Source organism: Mus caroli, chromosome 8 (genome assembly GCF_900094665.2).
Source record: "Mus caroli chromosome 8, CAROLI_EIJ_v1.1, whole genome shotgun sequence".
Taxonomy (NCBI): Eukaryota; Metazoa; Chordata; class Mammalia; order Rodentia; family Muridae; genus Mus; species Mus caroli.
This window is the reverse complement of record NC_034577.1, coordinates 110,546,609-110,565,993: the sequence shown is the minus strand read 5'-3', so window position 1 is coordinate 110,565,993 and position 19,385 is coordinate 110,546,609. Positions and strand designations below refer to the sequence as shown.

Sequence of the window (19,385 nt, the reverse complement as noted above, 5' to 3'; positions counted from 1 at the left end):
AGAAGAGAAGAGAAGAAAAGAGAAGAGAAGAGGAGAGAACGAACAACCTCAAGCCTTGAAATGTGTCTGTCAGTTTGTACCCAAAAAGTTGTCTATGTGTGTCTCTTTTTGTTTGTTTGTTTGTTTGTAGACAGGGTTTCTCTGTGTAACCCTGGCTGTCCTGGCACTTACTCTGTAGACCAGGCTAGCCTCGAACTCAGAAATCCACCTGCCTCTGCCTCCCAAGTGCTGTTTCTTAAGCGCTTTCCAGATATCCCTGCTTCCGGTTGAGGCTGGACCCTGACGATGGCTGGCAGGTGATAGCCTTGGTGCTGAAGCAGGCACAGCTTGTCTGGGATGAACAAACAGGTTTATACTGCTTGAGTGCCTGTCAGTCTGTGATCCCTGGAGCAGGGCTGCTCAGCCCTGAGCTCCTGACGGCGCCTTCCTCCTGCACCGTGCTTCCTGTTCGACAGTCACGGGCAAGTGACTGAGGCCCCTTCATCCCCGGTGCTGTCTGAAATGAGACCCACTAATAAGGTGTTCTGGGGACTGAGGTGCATGTCGCACGTGCTCACCGGGTGTAATGAAGATTACAGACACACACACACACACACACACACGCATCTGGAGCCTGGAGTCCAAACCTCCAGAAACCAAGGTTGGCCTTTCATGCAAAACCTAAACCTACAGTGACATTTCAGTACACAGGCTGTGCAGTACACAGGCTGTGCAGTACACAGGCTGTGCAGTACACAGGCTGTGCAGTACACAGGCTGTGCAGTACACAGGCTGTGCAGTACACAGGCTGTGCAGTACACAGGCTGTTCCTTCCTCGAGCTACCCCTGGAAGACCAGGCATACACGGCTGTCGCCTTCCACGTATACACATGAGCTGCAAGCCTGAGCATTCGGGTTCTCAGGGCCACAAGTACCCTCAAGTTTTCAGATAAAAAGGAACAGTCTGCCCTTTAACACACATGCCACCCTGCCCCAACAGAAGCACCAACAACACTGGTCCCCATGCTGGCTTGGAGGCCTGCTGACTCTTTGACACATGACAACTCAGAGGGACTTTGTCTCTGCCCATCAACACCCAGTTTCTGTCTGCCTGCTGCCCATCCTCTGAGCCCCTCAGCTGGGAAGCTGAGGCAGGGAGCCTATCTCACGATGCCTCATCATCATTTGCCTCTGTAATGCCCATCCAGACCGCCACTCCATCCCATCTTCTCGCCTTGAGCAAACTCCTCTCCCCCTCCTCACGCCCTTCATCTGCCTGTAGGTCGTGTAGTGTGGCCACTGACCCACTGACCCACTGTCCCATGCTTGTCCATACCTTCCTGATGGACGCCTGCAGAGGGCCAGCTTCCACAGGAAGGAGCAGGTCAAGTCCTTACAACTTCGGCTCCCTGTCAGCTCCCTGTCAGTCAGCTCCCTGTCAGCTCCCTGTCAGCTCCCTGTCAGCTCCCTGTCAGCTCCCTGTCAGCTCCCTGTCAGTCAGCTCCCTGTCAGTCAGCTCCCTGTCAGCTCCCTGTCAGTCAGCTCCTTGTCAGTCAGCTCCCTGTCAGTCAGCTCCCTGTCAGTCAGCTCCCTGTCAGCTCCCTGTCAGTCAGCTCCTTGTCAGCTCCCAGTTTGCAGCAGCAGCAGTAGCAGCAGCAGCAGTACACGGAATCAAGTCCACTGCTCAGCTGTCAAGCTGCCTCTCAAATGCCACACAGCACACGTGCCCTCCCTGCCTCTTCCATCACACACGGTCCTGTTTATGGACCTCAATTCTTCTCAATTCAAAAATCACCAGGCAGGTGAGCGCTTATCCTTGGCCTGATCTTTAACTACACACCAGGAGATTTTACCCACACAGTCACCGTATCCATGAGAGTTTAAAGCAGACTCTCTTAAAAAGGGATAAAATTACACTAAAAATAAAAAATCACCAACAGAAATACACTTAGAAGCTGTGCATGGTTGCTTAAGACTTTAATCCCAGCACTTGGGAGGCAGAAGCAGGCAGATCTCTGTGAGTTCAAAGCTAGCCTGGTCTACATGATGAGCTTCAGAGCAGCCAGAGCTACATAATTTGAAAACAAAACCTATTTGAGAACAAAACACACACACAAAGGACATTGGGTCAGAGGCTAGTGGGGGGTCAAGGCACTTGCTGCCAAGACTTATGACCTAAATTCAATCCCTAGGCCCCATGTAGAAGGAGAGACTCAACCTCCACAAGCTGTCCTCTGACTTCCACACACTCCCTGTTCCATACATAGGTGTGTATGCACACATGCACGCACGCCACAGTGATAGGCCTGTTTTGTCCTGAAAGGACCATGCATAAGTACCTGGATGTTGTTGGAAATGTCACCAGTCAGAGCCACGTGCAGAACCACCAGGGGTTCTCCGGGGGTGGAGCAGTGGGAGAAGAAGTAACATCTCCGGTAGGGCCCCACACGGCGCTTCATGTCCATCCAGTTTTTCACAGGGTGCACAGCCTCACACCTGAGCAAGCGATGTGGAGAGCAGACAGATGGGGAATTACAAATGGATGAGCACTTAGTCCTACTCACGCTGGAGACGGCTGCTCTGCATCTTTACCCCAGTCTGTTCTGTCTGACACCAGTCTGTCTGCCTGTTCTGTCTGACACAGGGTTTTGCTCTACAGTCCTGGTTAGACTGATGCTAACACCTAAGCTGATCTTGAACTTTTGATGATCCCCCTGCCTTGGCCTTCCAAATACTGGGATCACAGGCATGTGCTACCCAGCTCAACGCCTGTTTCTAGAGGACTTGGTGGGGCTCTCAGGTGCACTTATGCATCAGGAATGTCCTGTCACTGATTAGGGTCTTCTATGTGCTTTGGGTCTCTACGGTTTGAAAGTGGATGGCCATGCTGCAAACACTTGTGGTTACCCAGTCTCCAGCCTTATCCCGCAACTCCTACTGTCAGCCTGGGGAGGAGCAGTAGACACTGGCTAGGGCTCCATCTTAGGGTGCTTTCCTGCCTTTGACTTCGTGGGCCAGGATGGGATGCGGGCAGGACGGCAGGGCTGTGCTGCACTGTACCCCTGGGCATGCTCTGACTACTCGGAGAGCATTTACAACTGGATGAGAGGGAGCTGAGCACTCGCGCCAACACTTGCTCTAACTAGTCCCTATAGTTCTAGCCATGGGGCCACTTGCTTTAAATACCTGGGTGTAAGACCCTGGGTAACTAACAGACTGACTAGGGGCTTCTGGGGTGCACCCCAGTCTCCACCCTCCCTGTGATAATAGCCCACCACCCACACATTCAATGTGTTCAGGTATCAGGTGACACAAAGCCATGCTGGCGAAGGCTGCCATACTCACTCGCTGATTTTCTGAAGTACCTCACAGGGGGAGTGCCAGGTGACCCGCTCCAGGTTCAGGAAGCCGGAGGAGAACCACTCGGACAGCATGCTTTTGAGTACTCCGTTCATTTCCTAGGCGAGAGAGGAAGGCAGGCCTCAGAGAAGCAGGTGTCCACCCACTAGTCTATTTACCCACTCCAAGACACACGCTTCCATGTCCTGATGCTCTGTAGTCTACATCTAGCTAGGCTCGCGGCTGTAGAATGAAGTTTGTACCGCACATGGCAGTGACTATGTGCCTGACTTCCAGCCAATGAGCTCCAAGCAGAACACTCCTGAAATGGCTTTGGGAGCCTTAAATGACATTGGGGGACATGGCTTTTGCTGATCCGTTTTTCTTGTCTCTTCCACTGTAGATTGAGTTACTAGGATGGATGATTTTGGGCCAGGACACCAGGCCAGCCTGGGGTGGCTTCCTCCCAGACTTTGCCCTGAGTGACTGACTTCTCGCTACACAAACCTCTGTACTCTGGGCCTATTACTCTCAGGTGAATTCTACTCTGACAGACAGAATGGCAAACATCCTGAGGCACCTAGCGCCCAGGTGACCTTTCACATACCCTGTAAGGCCCAATACAGGTGCGACCTGCATCTATGAATATTAGTTTTTATCACAGCTAGAAAAACTTTACAATGCATCTTAAGTCTTGATGAGGTCTCCAATCTAGGTGAGAAGGCACAAGCTGCAGGCAAGGAGTGGGTAGAGGCTCTAAAGAAAAGCCTTTGCAGAAATGTGACATTTTCATTCATGAAGGTAAGTACCGGGACACAGAACAGGCATGGTGTTGTCCTATGTGGCTTCACTGGGTGGACAGTACAAACCCAGGGCAAGGGACCTGGTTTCATGTGAGGGGCTATTCTGAATGGCAGGGCTGCCCACAGCCCTCAGGCCCACGGGAGAACAGCTCGGAGGGACAGCATGCGGGCTGCATGAGAGTTCAACGGTGCTGTTCCGGACAGATGGCAAGACTGGCAAAGTCGTGGGTGGAAGCTGGGCAGGCCCTGTACCTTAGGCTCTCAATCTCATTTCCCTACTCAGCGGAGGTTCTGCAGGGCAAAGTCCGTCTTAGTCAAAGCTGCCACGCTCACATCCAGGAAGGAAGAGAAGGTGCCGAGGATGGTGACTGCAACAGGAGGCCGGCACACAGGACAGGTTTTCATTTGTTTGCTTTTAAATGAAGCCTCGTGGTCTGGCTGAGAGATGGCTCAATAGGTAAAGTGCCTCCCACTCACAAGTACGAGGACCTGAGTGGATCCCCAGAACCCGAGTGGAAGCTGGACACGTGGCCTATGTGCCTGCAGTCACAGCACTCCTGAGGAGAGGTAGGAGCCGGAGTCAGGATGGTACCCAGAACCCGCAGGCCTGTAGCATTCACAGTAGTGAACAATAGACCTAGCTTAAGCAAGTTGGAAGCCAAGGCCGATTCCCATGGCTGTCTTCTGATGGTGTGTGCGTTTGCACTCACAACACAAATGATTTTTTTTTCTAAAAGGTTGGTTCTGGTGGTGGTACACACCTTTGATGCCTGCACTCAGGAGGTAGAGGCAGCTTGGTCTCTGTCAGTTTGAGGCCATCCTGGTCTACAGAATGAGACCTTGTCTCAACCAACCCAAACCAACCCAACTCAAACCAACCCAACGAGTCCTTACACACCCTATGATGGTTGTTCATGGAACTGAGATTCTCTCAGTTTTTGAAGCATAAACTAAGAATCACTAACTCTACTCCTAGTTAACATGCAATCACACCCCCAGCCTCCGGGGCTTGTGACTCCGCTTCTGAGTGCCTGCCTCCCTGTGGGGCTAGAACAGTGGCTGTGCAGGTGCGCTGAGCTACATTCTGACACTCACAGCAGGGAGTGGCCAGGAACGCTGACAGCACTGATGGCACCTCTCCTCTGGAAGTCTCTTCTATTTCGGGCTCTGACAGCTGCGACATGTGATGTTGGACACAAGAGTGGGCTAAAGGTGAGAAGTCTAGTTCCATAACAGCTGTTCCGGTGGGAAGTGACCACAGCAAGTGGCCAGGTCACCAGGTCGCAGACAATAAGCAACAAAAACAGTCTTTTGTGCTTTCTGTTCCCAAACACAGCAGTTATGGGCCATAGCAAAAGCTGAGGGGCCTGAGAGCCCCCGAGAACTCGGCTAGGCTGCCAGCCTTCCTCCTGTGCCTGCTTGGTGCATTCGCTGCAGTGCTCATGGAGGCTGCTCTTTTCTTAGCAGAAAGCATCTGAGATGCTTGGCTCTCTAGAGTAGACTTTTTCTGGGTATGATTTGCCTTGCACAGAAGCCCAGAGCTAGGAAGGAGGGGAAGTTACTGCCAGGGAAGAAAGGTGAGCTAGAGAGAGTACCCTTCTAGCTCATGGGGCTAGGGAGGGGTACTTGATGTACTGGAATCTCTGTCCCTATCAAACAAAACACAACCACCACCACCACCACCCCTTTTGTCTAACACACACACACACACACACACACACACAAAAAGCACAAAACTAATACAGAACGTATACAACACAGAATTGCTAGCGCACTCAGGAGGGACTCCACTGGCTAGCAGGCAGAGAGGCTGTGCTAGCACAAGCATGGTGTCTGTGTTGGGGGGTGGACAGTCTCCTTCCTCCTCCGGCTCTCAGGGTGACAAGGGTCACTACCTCCAATTTTACTATGAATCCGATGCCCAAACTGCCTGTCCAGAGTCCTGGGGTTCTAACCACCAACTTTGGTCTGGTGCCTGGCACCCGAGAAATGCTTCCTTTCGCTGCATTTTTACTATAAGACATGAAATTGATAACCACATGGGCTGCTGCAAGTGTGTGGAGAAAACCCCAAAGCCTGCCAACTCCACCCGATGGGTACTTCCCCTGGCACCCTTCCATACCCACAGATACAGCCTCAGGCAGGCACCACCATGGTGTGTGTGTGTGTGTGTGTGTGTGTGTGTGGAGCAGAACCTGGCTATCCGCCTCTGTTGAGGACCCAGCTCCTGCTAGGAGTCCCTCTTTGGCTGACATTGAGTATTACCTTGTACACTGCTCCCTGGTCACCAAAGGGCATATCAGAGATGCAGCTACACACAGGAGCCCAAGCCCCACTGACGGCTCACATCGGATCTGGTGCCTCTTTAGGCCCGAAGCCCCCAGTGCCCATTTCCAGAAAGATCACCAAGCCGAGCAAGCCTTTGAACCTGGCGGCTGGTTTTCCTTTAAACAATGTTGTTTAACCTGTAACCCAGGGGAGCCTCTCCTGGCACAGTGACACTGCTTTTAGGGTTTTATATTAGTCCCCATACTGAATAATCCACTCATGTTCTCTTTTTATGGGGTGCCATTTTGGTGCTTTGAAACAAGGTCTTATGTAGCCCAGGCTGGCTTCTCACTGTGCCGCTGACCTGGGGTTTCCCTGAGATCAGCATCAGCCCACAGCTCACCTCAGCGCTGCAGCCCAAGAATCCCATGGAGTTAGGAACTTAGCTAAACATCATTGCAACCACGCCGCAGCGGACAAGGACAAGAACAGACTCATCTCCTCACACAGAACAACTTCTACTACTGTGTCCTGGGAAACACATGAAGTCAGCATGTGTTTGGGGGCTGCCATGTGCCACGTTTATTCTAAAGTGATGGCACCACCTAAGGTTCAACACACAGAGACATGAACCCGTATGATGAGAGACCTCGGGAGCATGCTCAGAAACCAAGTATCCAGACAACACAAAGGTCACATGTGTGTGAATTTGTGTGTGTGTGTATGTGTATGTGTGTGAGTGTGTGTGTGTGTGTCAGGTAACCTGTCTACTGGTAGCTCTGAGATCTGGGGACACTGAGCACATTCCTGTCCTACTTAGCTTCAGTTGTCAATGTGACACACTTTGGAAGAGGGAAACTCCACAGAGGCGCTCCTCTATAGGACGGCCTGGGGGGAAGCATTTTCTGGACTGATGATTGACACGAGAGGGTTCAGCCCACTGTGGGTGGTGCTACCTCTCGGCAGGTTAGGCCTGGGCAGTATTAACAAAGGTAGCGGAGCAAGCCAGTAAGCAGCATCCCTCCATGGTCTCTGCCTCAGTTCCTGGCTCCAGGATCCTGCCTTGGCTTCCCTCCATGATGGTCTGTAACATGGAAGCCAAATCAACACTTTTCTCCCTAAGTTGCTTTGGTCAGAATGTTCTGTCACAGCAAAGGAAAGCAGATTGAGATACTTCCTAAAAAAGCACAGCATTTAAGAAGGTCCTGGGAGTTAGGCGGTGGTGGCGCACGCCTTTAATCCAGCACTCAGGAGGCAGAGGCAGGTAGATCTCTCGGCTTGAGGCCTGCCTGGCTTACAGAGTAAGTTCCAGGATAGCCAGGGCTACATAGAGAAACCCTGTCTCAAACAAACAAGATCCTAGGGGACTACACAGTCAGCTTTAAAGCCTTGTGAGCAAAACTGGTATTTTTGTCCTCACCTGAGTGGCCTTGTCAACACAGGCACCTGCACACTAAACTCACAGGGGTAGTCTGTACCTTATACTTCAGTTTGTTGTGATTCTAAAACTGCTGTAAACATGGTCTGTCTTGTAAAAGAGACTGTGCAGGGCTGAAGAATTAGGAGCTTTCCTGAATTTGATCCCTGGTACTAGTGATTTAAAAGTGGTGGGGGTCGGGTAGGAGGTTGCCAGAGATACTGTTCATAGTTAAGAGCACTGACTGATCTTGTAGAGGAACTGGGTTTGGGTCCCAGCATCCACAGGGCAGCTTTCAACTGGCTGTAATTCCAGTTCCAGGGGATATGATACACTTTTCTGGCCTTTGTAGGCACTGTATGCATCTGTATACAGGCAAGCAGAACACTGGTGTACATAATCTTTAAAAGAAAGGCCACTATATTTAGTGACACACTTTGTTTGCTGGCATTGGGAAGGTGGGACAGGAATATTTCTGGGGCTTACTGAGCAGTTTACCTAATCTAACTGGTGAGTCTCAAGTCTCAGTGAGAGACCCTGCCTCATATTAATCCCTTAACTGCGCCAAGGGCTAAGCAATCAAAATGAGAAGTCTGTAAGCCCTCACATAGCAATGCAAAGGAGCCTGGATCAGGGGATGTATATCTGAAGTCTTGGACAGCTCATCACCTCAGCGTGTCATGTCCTTCACTGTAAAGGAGATAGGTGTCAACCGAAAGGACAGAATGGAAGTAAAAACGGTCATGCCTGTTTCAGAGTTCTCAAGCAGGTCAGGAAAAAAGTAGATGAGGCTTTGAATACTGGGGACTTCTGAAATGGTGATATCATTGTGTATGAACTCAGGGTCAATGCTCCTCTTTATCGAATATTAATGGCTGGCAGCTATGCTAGACAATCCTTTGGGTCTCAGCTATATACACCTCCGTTATCTGTATGCTACATGATATCGCTGGGTAAGCTGCTGACTAGCACAGGTACTAAAAAGTCAACTTAGGATCACTGCGTCTGGGGCTGGGGGTTTGGAATCAAATCTCTTGTCCAGAGTCAGACTGCAGAAAGAAGGCTGGAGGCTTTAGAGACCCAGGTGGTGGTGACCTTGACTTCTGGCCATGTTTGTGCATTTCGTGTAACCTGTTAGAGCGATGCTGCGTTCGCGGGAGGTGCCCAAACTTTGCCCAAAGCTGTGTTCCATCCTTGTTCAAGAACAGCGCAGTTAAAACTAGAGCTATTTTGGAGTAAGCGCAATGGGTGTCACACCCGACGGTGACCCCCAGGATAGTGCTACGAACCACGAAGTAAGCACCGTGGTACCTGAGGCCGGCGAGGTGGCTGCAGGGGCATGGATAAGGGCCTGGGGAGTGGGGAGTGGGCAGGGCCCCGGGGCGGTGGCGGGGGACGGCGGCCCCGGGGTCGCGGTGGCCCGGGCGGGGCCTTACCCGGACGTGCGGCCCCTCCACCAGCTTGAGGGCCTGCGCCTCCAGCAGATCGGCCCGCAGCTGCACCAGGAAGCGCACGCCGCCGTCCAGCTTGCTGATGTGATGGAAGAGGCCGCGGTAGCGCGGCACGAGCGCGTAGCGCAACCGGTCCTCCGCCTGCAGCAGCACGGCCGCCTCGCGCGCCTGCTGGCGCAGCTGCAGCACCCCGGCGCTCTGCTCCGCCACCTGGCCGTGGTCCACGCCGAAGCCCTGAGCCAGGCGGCCGAGCAGCTCGGCGCGCTGGGACGCCTCGGCCAGGCCGCCGTAGAAGCTCACGAAGTCGGCGCACTGGCCCTCGGCGGGCGCCGGCGTCTTCTCCCGCAGCTCGTAGGCCGGCGTCGGGGGCACGGCTCGTCGCAGCAGCTCGTCCATGGCGTTGGCCGCGAGCCCGCCGCACAGCCGACGTCCCCGGGGCCCCGGAGGCCGCGGCGGGGACCGCAGTGGGAGCAGGCGCCGAGCCCTCAAGCCTGGCCCGAGGCCTCGCATGACAGCTCCGCGACAGCTGCTAGCGGGAGACGCCACCGGAGAGCGGGCCCCTGCCGCGCTTCCGGCTCCGGCTTCCGGTGTCTCGCTGGTCCCATTGGTCCAGGCCGGACGGCGGACGAGGACATTGGCCAATCGGGGGGCAGAACGGCGGGGGAGGGGCGAGGTGGCTTTCTCAGGCCGGAGGCCAAGTGCAGCCAAAGGTCCCCGGAACCCGGTAGCCTCGGGGCACCTGACTCGCCCTCTTGGCTTGCATCCTGACACCTGTTCTGAGAGTCACCACCTCAGTCCCTTTCCCCACTACGCAAGCGCTTCTCTTGATCTGAGAGCTTGACATCTCAGCTCTTCCCGGGACCGTGCTGTGCACGCAGCCTCCTGTGCTAGGGTTCGGATCTAGTGTAGGCGAGGAGCTGAGAAATTTAAGGTTGCATGCTGGACCAGGTCTCCTAGGAATGGGGATGGCTCATTTGATAAAGTGATTGAGAACTTGAGTTCATATCCAGAACCCATGGGAAAACGCTTGTAGTCCTAGCTCAGGGAGGTGGACAAGAGCCAGCCAGTCCAGCTTACAAGGTAAGTCTAGGTCAGCCAGAGACCCTATCTCCAAACCAACCAACCAAACAAAAAGTATGTGGGTAGCGCCATCACTCGAGGTGTCTTCTGGCTTCCAGAACCACACATGTACATACGTGCACCCCCACACGTGTGTACAAGGAAATGTATGTGCACATGTACACACCAAGCATGTAATTCTCAGAGTAATTCTCTGACTTGACATTTTGTTTGACCCTGTCCCGACCCGCGGGACAGTCGAACAGGGTCTCTCCCAACCTACCCTTCCTAGGTACTCTCTGGCTCTTGTCAAGGATGCTACCCAGACAGAACTGCCGGAGACCCAGCCCATGCCTCCTGCTGCATCCTAGAGCTTCTGTCTGGTCATGCCGGAAATGGGTATAGGAAGAATCAGTTCCCTACCAGCTTCCTTGCTGGGCCTTATTCATTCATTCATTCATTCATTCTGTCAGTGAAATGATTTTCAATTGTTTGGTGTGTTCCAGGCCCCACCCTCGGCTTGCATTTGAAATAGCCCTGCTCATTCTCCTTCAGTTTACCATCAGAGGGAGGGGAGTCACATTAAAATAACTGCAAAAAGGAATCAGACTGCTGGAGTAGGCTCTGTATGGATTCAGCTTGATATGATGACAGTCATCTTGGACCTAGACTGTCGTGACTGTCCTAGAGAAACCACAGTTTATTTTTTGGTGCACGGTTTCTCTTCAAACTATCGATAGACCAAATCCCAAGAATGATGTCTGGGACCTTACAACCGGATCCAGGCTCCAACCTGTGTCTGGCTCTTTGATAAGAACTTAAGACGAACCACGTGCCTCCCAGCTAGAGGGAAAGTCACTTTATCCTAACTCGAGTCTGTGACTCTCTTTCTGACCCATGTGGTAGGATCCAGTTTGGCTTTGCTGTCCCCCAAGACTATACATTTATGAGTAAGTTCTCCAATAAACTGTACCCTTCCATTCTTCATCTGCCTGTGTCTTTAGTACTCACAGCACCTCAGGCCTGCCCGTGGATGCCGGGACCCGCCCTTTTGGAAGAGTTTGCCATCGTGGGTAGGATATCCAGGAACAACCCAGAGTTGTCAAGAGCAAGTCAAGAGCAGACACTGGTTATAGACCATGAACAATGCAAGCCACCCAGTCTATTCTTCTAGCTCAAACACATGACTTATAACTTCCTGACAGCCGGGCGTGATGGCGCACCCCTTTAATCCCAGCACTTGGGAGGCAGAGGCAGGTGGATTTCTGAGTTCGAGGCCAGCCTGGTCTACAGAGTGAGTTCCAGGACAGCTGGGGCTACACAGAGAAACCCTGTCTCGGAAAAACAAAAACAAAAACAACCCCCCCCCAAAACTCTCCTGCCCTGCCCTCCACTGCAGTATCCAAATGTCACCGATTTCAGCCTCTATCTGGCCCACTGCTTCTGTGGCTCCTGTCACTAGGATCCACACAGCACTTTTTACACACCCAGGCATGCTCCCTCGAGCCTACTCTCCACTCTTCCTGCTGAGTGTGTTTTTCCCTCGCTTGTTCCTTTATGCATACATGCTGTTCACTTGCTCAGCAGCCGGGCACTCTAGCCTAACACACAGAGTTAGCTTCCATGTTCTCTCTCTCTCCAGTCCATCCAGTCTGTCTGTCTGACTATCTCTCTCTCTTTCTCCCCCCTTGCATTTTGATGCCTCCTAAGCATAGAGAATTTGACTATCAGTTTTGAAAAAGACTTTAGGGGGCTGGAGAGATGGCTCAGCAGTTAAGAGCACTGACTGCTCTTCCTAAGGTCCTGAGTTCAAATCCCAGCAACCACATGGTGGCTCACAACCATCTGTAATGGGACCTGATGCCCTCTTCTGGTGCATCTGAAGACAGCTACAGTGTACTTACATATAATAAATAAATAAATCTTTTTTTTAAAAAAAGGAAAATACTTTAAAACAGGGAGGGGGTGCCTTCTGTTTTGCAGTCACAGTTGTCAGTAACTTACTTGAGCAGCCATGAAGAGACAAATGCACAAAGCGATTGAACCCTTTCTGTATTTACACACATGAAGCACCTACATACCTGAACCACTTCAGCATGTGCTAGATGCGTGCCTCCTACAGTTCTTGCACATTTAATGATACAATAACCTTTCACAGTGAGACCTGTTATGTTGTGTTCCAATGGGATGGAGACTGGAACACAAGCCTAGAGAGAAACGGGGACTTTCACGAGTGCTCCCAATGGGTGAACAGAAGACAGTCAGAATCCCTAGACTATACTGAGACTGCAGTTTGTGTTAGGACTTGAACCAGGACCTGCCTCACCCCAGCCAGGACTTCATCTGCCCCATGGCTCTCCATGCTAAGATGAGTATTTGCTTGTATGTGAGGTTTGTATACACTGTTGAGGGAAACACAAAGACTGCTGTGAAGAGACACCGTGACCAAGGCAACTCTTGTATGGACAAAATTTAATTGGGGGCCGGCTTACAGGTTCAGAGGTTCAGTCCATTATTATCAAGGTGGGAGCATGGCAGCGTCCAGGCAGGCATGGTGCCGGAGGAGCTGAGAGTTTTGCATCTTCATATGAAGACCCCCTAGGAGAAGACTGGCTTCCACATGGTTAAGAGGAGGGTCTTAAAGCCCATACCTACAATGACACACTTCCTTCAACAAGGCCACACCTCCAAATAGTGCCACTCCCTGGACCAAGCCTATTTAAACTACCACATTTCACTCCCTGGCCCCCATAGGATTGTTCAAACACATGAGTTTATGGGGGCCATACATAGCCATAGCATAATAAAACGAATACATTAGCCCAATTTCCAAAGTTCCCCCATAGTCTATAGCAGTCTCAACAATGTTAAAAGTCTAAAGTTCAAAGTTTCTTTTGAGATCCATTCAATCACTTAACTGTAATCCCCAAAGCAAGACAGGGAATCAGTGGGGCAAACTCCAAACTGCATCTCCACAGCTGATGTCAAAGTGGTCTTCAGATCTCCACTCCTTTTTCATCTTTGTTGACTGCAACAAACTTCTTTCTCCTGGGCTGGCTCCACTCCCTGTGAGCAGTTTTTCTTGGTAGGTATCCCACAGCTCTGGCATCTTTAACATCTTGGGATCTCCAAGTGAACTTCAACTTCACAGTTTCTTGTTCTAATGTCTGGGATCCACACCTGGTCTTCTGGGCTCCTCCAAAGGGCTGGCATCACTTCTCCAGCTCTGCCCTCTGTAGCGCTCTAGGCTCTGGTTGACTCCACTCCACTGCTGCTGCTCTTCTTGGGGTCTTGATCCCATGGTACTGGGTTCTGGCATCTCCAATACACTGGGGTCTTCTGCTGCAACTAGGCTTCATCAGTAGCCTCTCATAGGCCCTCTTCATGGGGCTTGAAGCCCCAACTTCTTTGCATGATCCCTTCAGTCCTGGGCCATTAATTTCAACCAAGGCTGCACCTTCACCAATGCCCTACCCTGGGCTCTCTAACTAGACTGAATGCTCGCTGATACCTTCTAAAAGACTCTAGAAACATTCTTGTTTATTCAATAGTTTTAAAATGCTGGCATCTTTCTCTTTAACTCTGTGCATTATTAAACATTATAACCATCTGTCCTTTATTTAACTCTTTATCCTTAATTCTTACTGTTCTGTGCTAAGAACTCCACTCTCTTTCTTAAGGTTCTGTGCTCCATTAAGCACTAAAAACTTTTTCTTAAGTCTTTATTACTTGTGTTTTAATAGGTGCTAATATCTGGCAATTAACACCTACTGTTCAGCAGCAGGGAATTAATTAGAAGATTTGCTGGTGCTCCTTTCTCTGGTGAATCAGCCAGAAGCCTCTCTGGCTAAGCCAGTTAACTCTTTGTGAACCAGGGAGGAATGAAAGGAAAAGAACGAAGATGATTTATACAGGCAAATATGCACAGACACATACACATTCAAACATTCCGACACTCTGGCCGGACCTGACCGTCTGCCAAAATCAACTACACAAGTATTCATACGTGTTTACATATATACACATATACCTACACACAAACATGTAGACACACGGATGGAAGGATGGGTAGATGGGACAAACGCCCCAAGCCAAACCATCCAAATAACAACTTTCCCTTCTCTGGTTTTTTTTTTTATTCCTTCTTAGACAAAAAGTTCTTTAGAGAATGACCTCAGAGATAAAATGCTATACAGAGTGGGAGTTACAGAGGATGTTGCTATTAAGTCCAAAGCAGTGTTTCATTCTAATATGCTCATTATAAGTTCAAAGCAACAGTTTCGTATGGCCTGGCCTTATCATAGTGCACACCTGTGGCTTCATCCTTGAACCTAAATGTTTGCCCTTGAACATGAAATTGTCCCATGCCCATTTCTCTTTCTAGTGTGGTTATGAAAGCTCATTGCATTTCTTATTATGTAGCATTTATTTATTTATTTATTTATTTATTTATTTATTTATTTTGGTTTTTCGAGACAGGGTCTTTCTGTGTAGCCCTGGCTGTCCTGGAACTCACTCTGTAGACCAGGCTGGCCTCAAACTCAGAAATCCACCTGCCTCTGCCTCCCGAGTGCTGGGATTAAAGGCATGCGTCATCATGCCCGGCATAGCATTTATTCATTATTCTGAGGAGTGGACACATTCTATTCTCTCTCTCTCTTTTTTTTAAAAATTATTTATTTTATTTATATGAGTTCACTGTTGCTGTCTTCAGACACACCATCAGAGGGCATCAGATCCTATTGCAGATGGTTGTGAGCCACCATGTGGTTGCTGGGAATTGAACTCAGGACCTCTGGAAGAGCAGTCAGTGCTCCTAACCACTGAGCCATCTCGCCAACCCGACACATTCTATTCTTGATTCTAACTTTATTACATCTTTCTAGCAACTGAGACCATCTCTAAAAACTTTCCTCCTAAAATTATTTGAATCAAGTCAGGAATTCTATAGAACCATCATCTATTTGACTACATAGCATCATTACAAGATGCTACATCTTTGTCGGTCTGCAGAAATCTGTTCAAAAGGGTGGGTCATACCTAGTGAGTGTTATATATTTAATAATAATAACAACAACAGGAAAGGCATATTAGTAGCAGGAATCTTTCCTCAGATTTAGTCTTCTCAGCCTCACCCAGGGAAGCAAATCCATCAGAGATTTTAGTCCATGGTGGAACCGTCTCAGGAAGATCCTCTGCTAGTGTTTAGCTCCTCCTAGATGGCTCTTGGCACAAATAGTGCCTCTTCTTGAGTCAAGCATATTCAAACTGACGCAAACAGACACCATATCCACAACCAGCTTATTCCATGCTTTTAATACTCGTTTTTGCTACATCAGCCAGCGGATGAAGTGGGGACATGATGGGGTCAGTTGACTTACCAAGGAAAATGTGTGGGTGGGAGAAAAGCCTACATTGGACCCCTGTGACCCTAAGGCTCTTTCTTTACTACTCTCTGAAGTGAGGCTTCTGGAGTTCTCCTCTTTCCGGAGGCTAGGGGTGAATATTGTCTTTTTCCCCCAGCTGGGTACTGTGAGACCCCGGCTTAAAGCATTTCTCCCTGAAAGGTAGAGCCCCTAAAACATTTCCCCAAGCTTGTTTTCCCTGATCTCTAAAAATATAGCCAGAAAGAAGCTCTTTGTTCTCTATAGCCAGCAAAAAGCCTTTTTGTTTCTGTGCCTTACAGCCAGAGATGTGATAATTGTAGGGAGACCTACAAAGACATGGAGATAGACGCCAGAGAGGAAGCTGCAGCTCACTCCCCTATTCACCAGAAAGGAGCTGTAGCCAACTCTCCTCCCAACTCCTCCCAACTCCTCCCAACTCCTTCCAACTCTCCTCCCAACTCCTCCCAACTCCTCCCAATTCCTCAGCTAGCTGTTAAAAGCCCCCAACTCCCCTGCCCTGCACGGTGGAGGGACTTCATCCTCAGCTAGCTGATAATAAAACCTCTTGCAGTTTGCATCAGGTGTGGTTTTCTCTCAGGTCACTGGGGTGCTGGCCAGCTCATCCCAGGACTTGAGCTGAAGCCCAGCTTCGGGGGTCTTACAGTACCAATGATGAATTATCCAGGAAGAAGCTACTGAGACCTTACCATGGGAGAGGATATTCAACAGACCTTAGAACTGATGGAGCTAGCCAGACCCAGTGGCACAGGACAGTTAGCCAAGTTATTTGAGTAGCTGAGGCAGGAGGATCGCACAAGTCTTACTTGGGGCTCCACAATGAGCTCAAGGCCAGCCTGAGCAATTAGTAAGACCCTGCACCCAAATAAAGGTGAGCAATGTAGCTTGGTGGTAAAGAACCTGCCCAGTGTGTCAGAGGCTCTGGGTTCAATTTCCAGTATAGGAATGAAACACAACAATGTGAGTGTCTTAGGGTCCCATTGCTGTGAAGAGGGCATCAGATTCCATTACATTCCATTATGTTAACCACCATGTGGTTGCTGGGAATTGAACTCAGGACCTCTGGAAGAGCAGTTGGTGCTCTTAACTGCTACACGAGCTCTCCAGCCCCCTCGAGGCAACTCTTATAAAGGAAAACATTTAGCTGGGGTTGGCTTACAGGTTCAGAGGTTCAGTCTATCATCACCATGGAGGGGAGGTATGGCAGCAGGCAGGCAGGCATGCTGGAGAAGAAGCTGAGGGTTCTACATCTGGATCTGCAGGCAGTAGGAAGAGATGGTGATATACTGCCCAGGCTGGAGCAGCTAAGACCTCCAAACTCCCCATCCCCCATAACACACTTCCTCCAACAAGACCACACCTTCTAATATGAGCCTATGGGCCCATGAGGCCATTTTTTATCCAAACCATCATGGGAGTAAAAGTACAGTGATTAGAACTGTGAGCCAACAGCTGTAGGACACAGTTGAAAACTCAGAGAGAGACCCAGCAGCATGGGGTAGTGTGAAACAATGTGTTGTTGAGAAAAACCTTAAATAAACCACTGGTTTTGCTGAAGTGACCCCAGAGGCCAGATCCTCCGGAACTTGGGTTAGAGTGGTTGTGAGCTGTCTGGATGTGGGTACTGGGAACTGCATTTGGGTCCTCTACAAAAGCACCAAGTGTTCTTAGCTACACTGAGCCATCTTCCCGGCCTCCCCACTTCCTTATCTTAATAGTCAACCGCATAACCAACTGCTTCTGGCAGAAAAAGGACTAAGATCCTGGAGCTGTGGCTCAGAGGCTAAGAGTACTTACTGACTGTGGATCCAGAGGACCCTGGTTCAAATCCCAGCTACTGCTTAAAGCCTCACAGTTGTTAAAAACTGTAGCTTTGTAGCTTGGGCTGGTGAGATGGCTCAGCAGGTAAGAACACCGACTGCTCTTCTGAAGGCCCTGAGTTCAAACCCCAGCAACCACATGGTGGCTCACAAGCACCCGTAATGAGATCTGAAGCCCTCTTCTGGTGCATCTGAAGACAGCTACAGTGTACTTATGTATAATAATAAATTGGGCTGGAGTGAGCAAGGAGGGTTGACTGGAGCGAGCAGAGGTTCTAAATTCAATTCCCAACAACCAGATGAAGGCACACAGCTATCTGTACAGCTATAGTATGCACTCATATACATAAAATAAATAAATCTTAAAAAGAAAAAAGGACTAAGAAGACCTTTTGTCACCAGTAACTTTTCCTTTGAGTCACAAAACATCCAACAACTTTCAAAAGCAGCCCCTCCCCCATCCCCCCCCCCGCCATCCCCCCCCACACTCTCCTATGTAGAACCCTGAGGCAAGATGGTCTCTGCTGGTGACAATCAGCATCTTCTTTGGTTTTCTTCTTTTTCCTATACCAGCTTGTCCTTGAGCCCCCGACTTCTAGAAGGAGGGTTTGCTACCGTCATTAGGAAACGGAATTCGATGTTGCTGGCAGTGCAGCCTGAGGAGACCTTACAGCCTCTGGGGTCCTTAACATCCACCATAGAGAAGAATTTCAGATCCAGTCTTAGGGAAGCAGTTAGCAAGTTTATTGATGAAGAGAAGCACTTGAGAAGAGCCCTCTCAAAGCACGGAGGAGGAGCCCTTGAAGCAAGCCCTTTCAATGCACGGAAGTGGTTCAGCTACAGCTCTGCCGGAAACTAGGGGCTGAGTTTAGATGTCAGGGAAGCTATGAGCAGGTACAATCCTGTTCCGTATCCACAGAGTTCTGTCCTTGAAGACAAGCCTCTAGGGGCAGGATGCAAAGCTTGCCTCGGGAGAGGAAACTGGGAGAGAAAGAACACTCACTCCAAGGTTCTCGCTTCTGTGGGGTCGGGAGGAAGCTGGTGTGAAGGCCCGAGTCACTAGCCCTCATAGCAATCTTGTGAAACTTCTGAAGTTTCTCAGAAGTGGGAGGAGGAGCTATAGCTCTTTTCACTGATGGTCTAATCAGTTATGTTGAAATTTTTGGGTTTGGACCACAGGGAGACAGAAATTATAACCAGGGCGGGTAGGGCCCTAAGTAGCTATCCTGTCTCCAGGTCATGGTTACAGAAGTCTTGCATGTAATTGGAAGAAATTATCTGTGTTTCATGGGAGAAAAGGCAGAACTGGATGCCATCCTTGGACCGGACACATTAGAACAGAGATGCCTGAGACTTTCAGTGTTTTAAATCAAAGTAAACACGGAGGGCTGTGGGTGAGTGAGAAACTCAACTCTGCAGGCCACACAGGAGGCGGTGCACACCTTTAATCCCAGCACTCAGTAGGCAGAGGCAGGTAGACTTCAGAATTTGAGGTCAGAGTGGTCTACAGAGAAAGTTCCAGGATGGCCAGTTTTTTCAGGGCTATCTTGAAAAAACCAACCTCTCCTATATAAATACTTTTCCAAACAAAACTTCATTGTTAAAACAAACAGAGTTTTCTCAGCAGCTGTGACATGTCTAGAACTGATTTCCTGGCATATAGAAGGTGATAAGGCCTAAGAGAAAAGACTCCACACAATAGGAAAATGGGGAAAGGAGGTGGCCAGAGCATTCTTTTTTTTTGTTTCATTTTGCTTTTTGTTTTTTTGAGACAAGGTTTCTCTTTATAACCCTGGCTGTCCTGGAACGCACTCTGTAGACCAGGCTGGCCTCAAACTCAGAAA

At 49.9% G+C, this 19,385-nt stretch overlaps 1 protein-coding gene across 1 annotated transcript in view; it reads right to left on the bottom strand.

Annotated features, from left to right (window-relative positions):
* Mlycd (malonyl-CoA decarboxylase) overlaps window positions 1-9,819 on the bottom strand; it is a 16,378-nt gene extending 6,559 nt beyond the window's left edge. Inside the window, exons 1-3 of the mRNA XM_021170881.1 lie at window positions 9,243-9,819; window positions 3,325-3,437; window positions 2,319-2,475 (exon numbers count right to left, since the gene is read on the bottom strand). Of these exons, the coding sequence (XP_021026540.1) occupies window positions 2,319-2,475; window positions 3,325-3,437; window positions 9,243-9,767 (795 nt within the window). The 5' untranslated portion in view covers window positions 9,768-9,819. The remainder of the gene's footprint in view (window positions 1-2,318; window positions 2,476-3,324; window positions 3,438-9,242) is intronic.
* Between the last annotated feature and the right edge of the window lie 9,566 nt (window positions 9,820-19,385).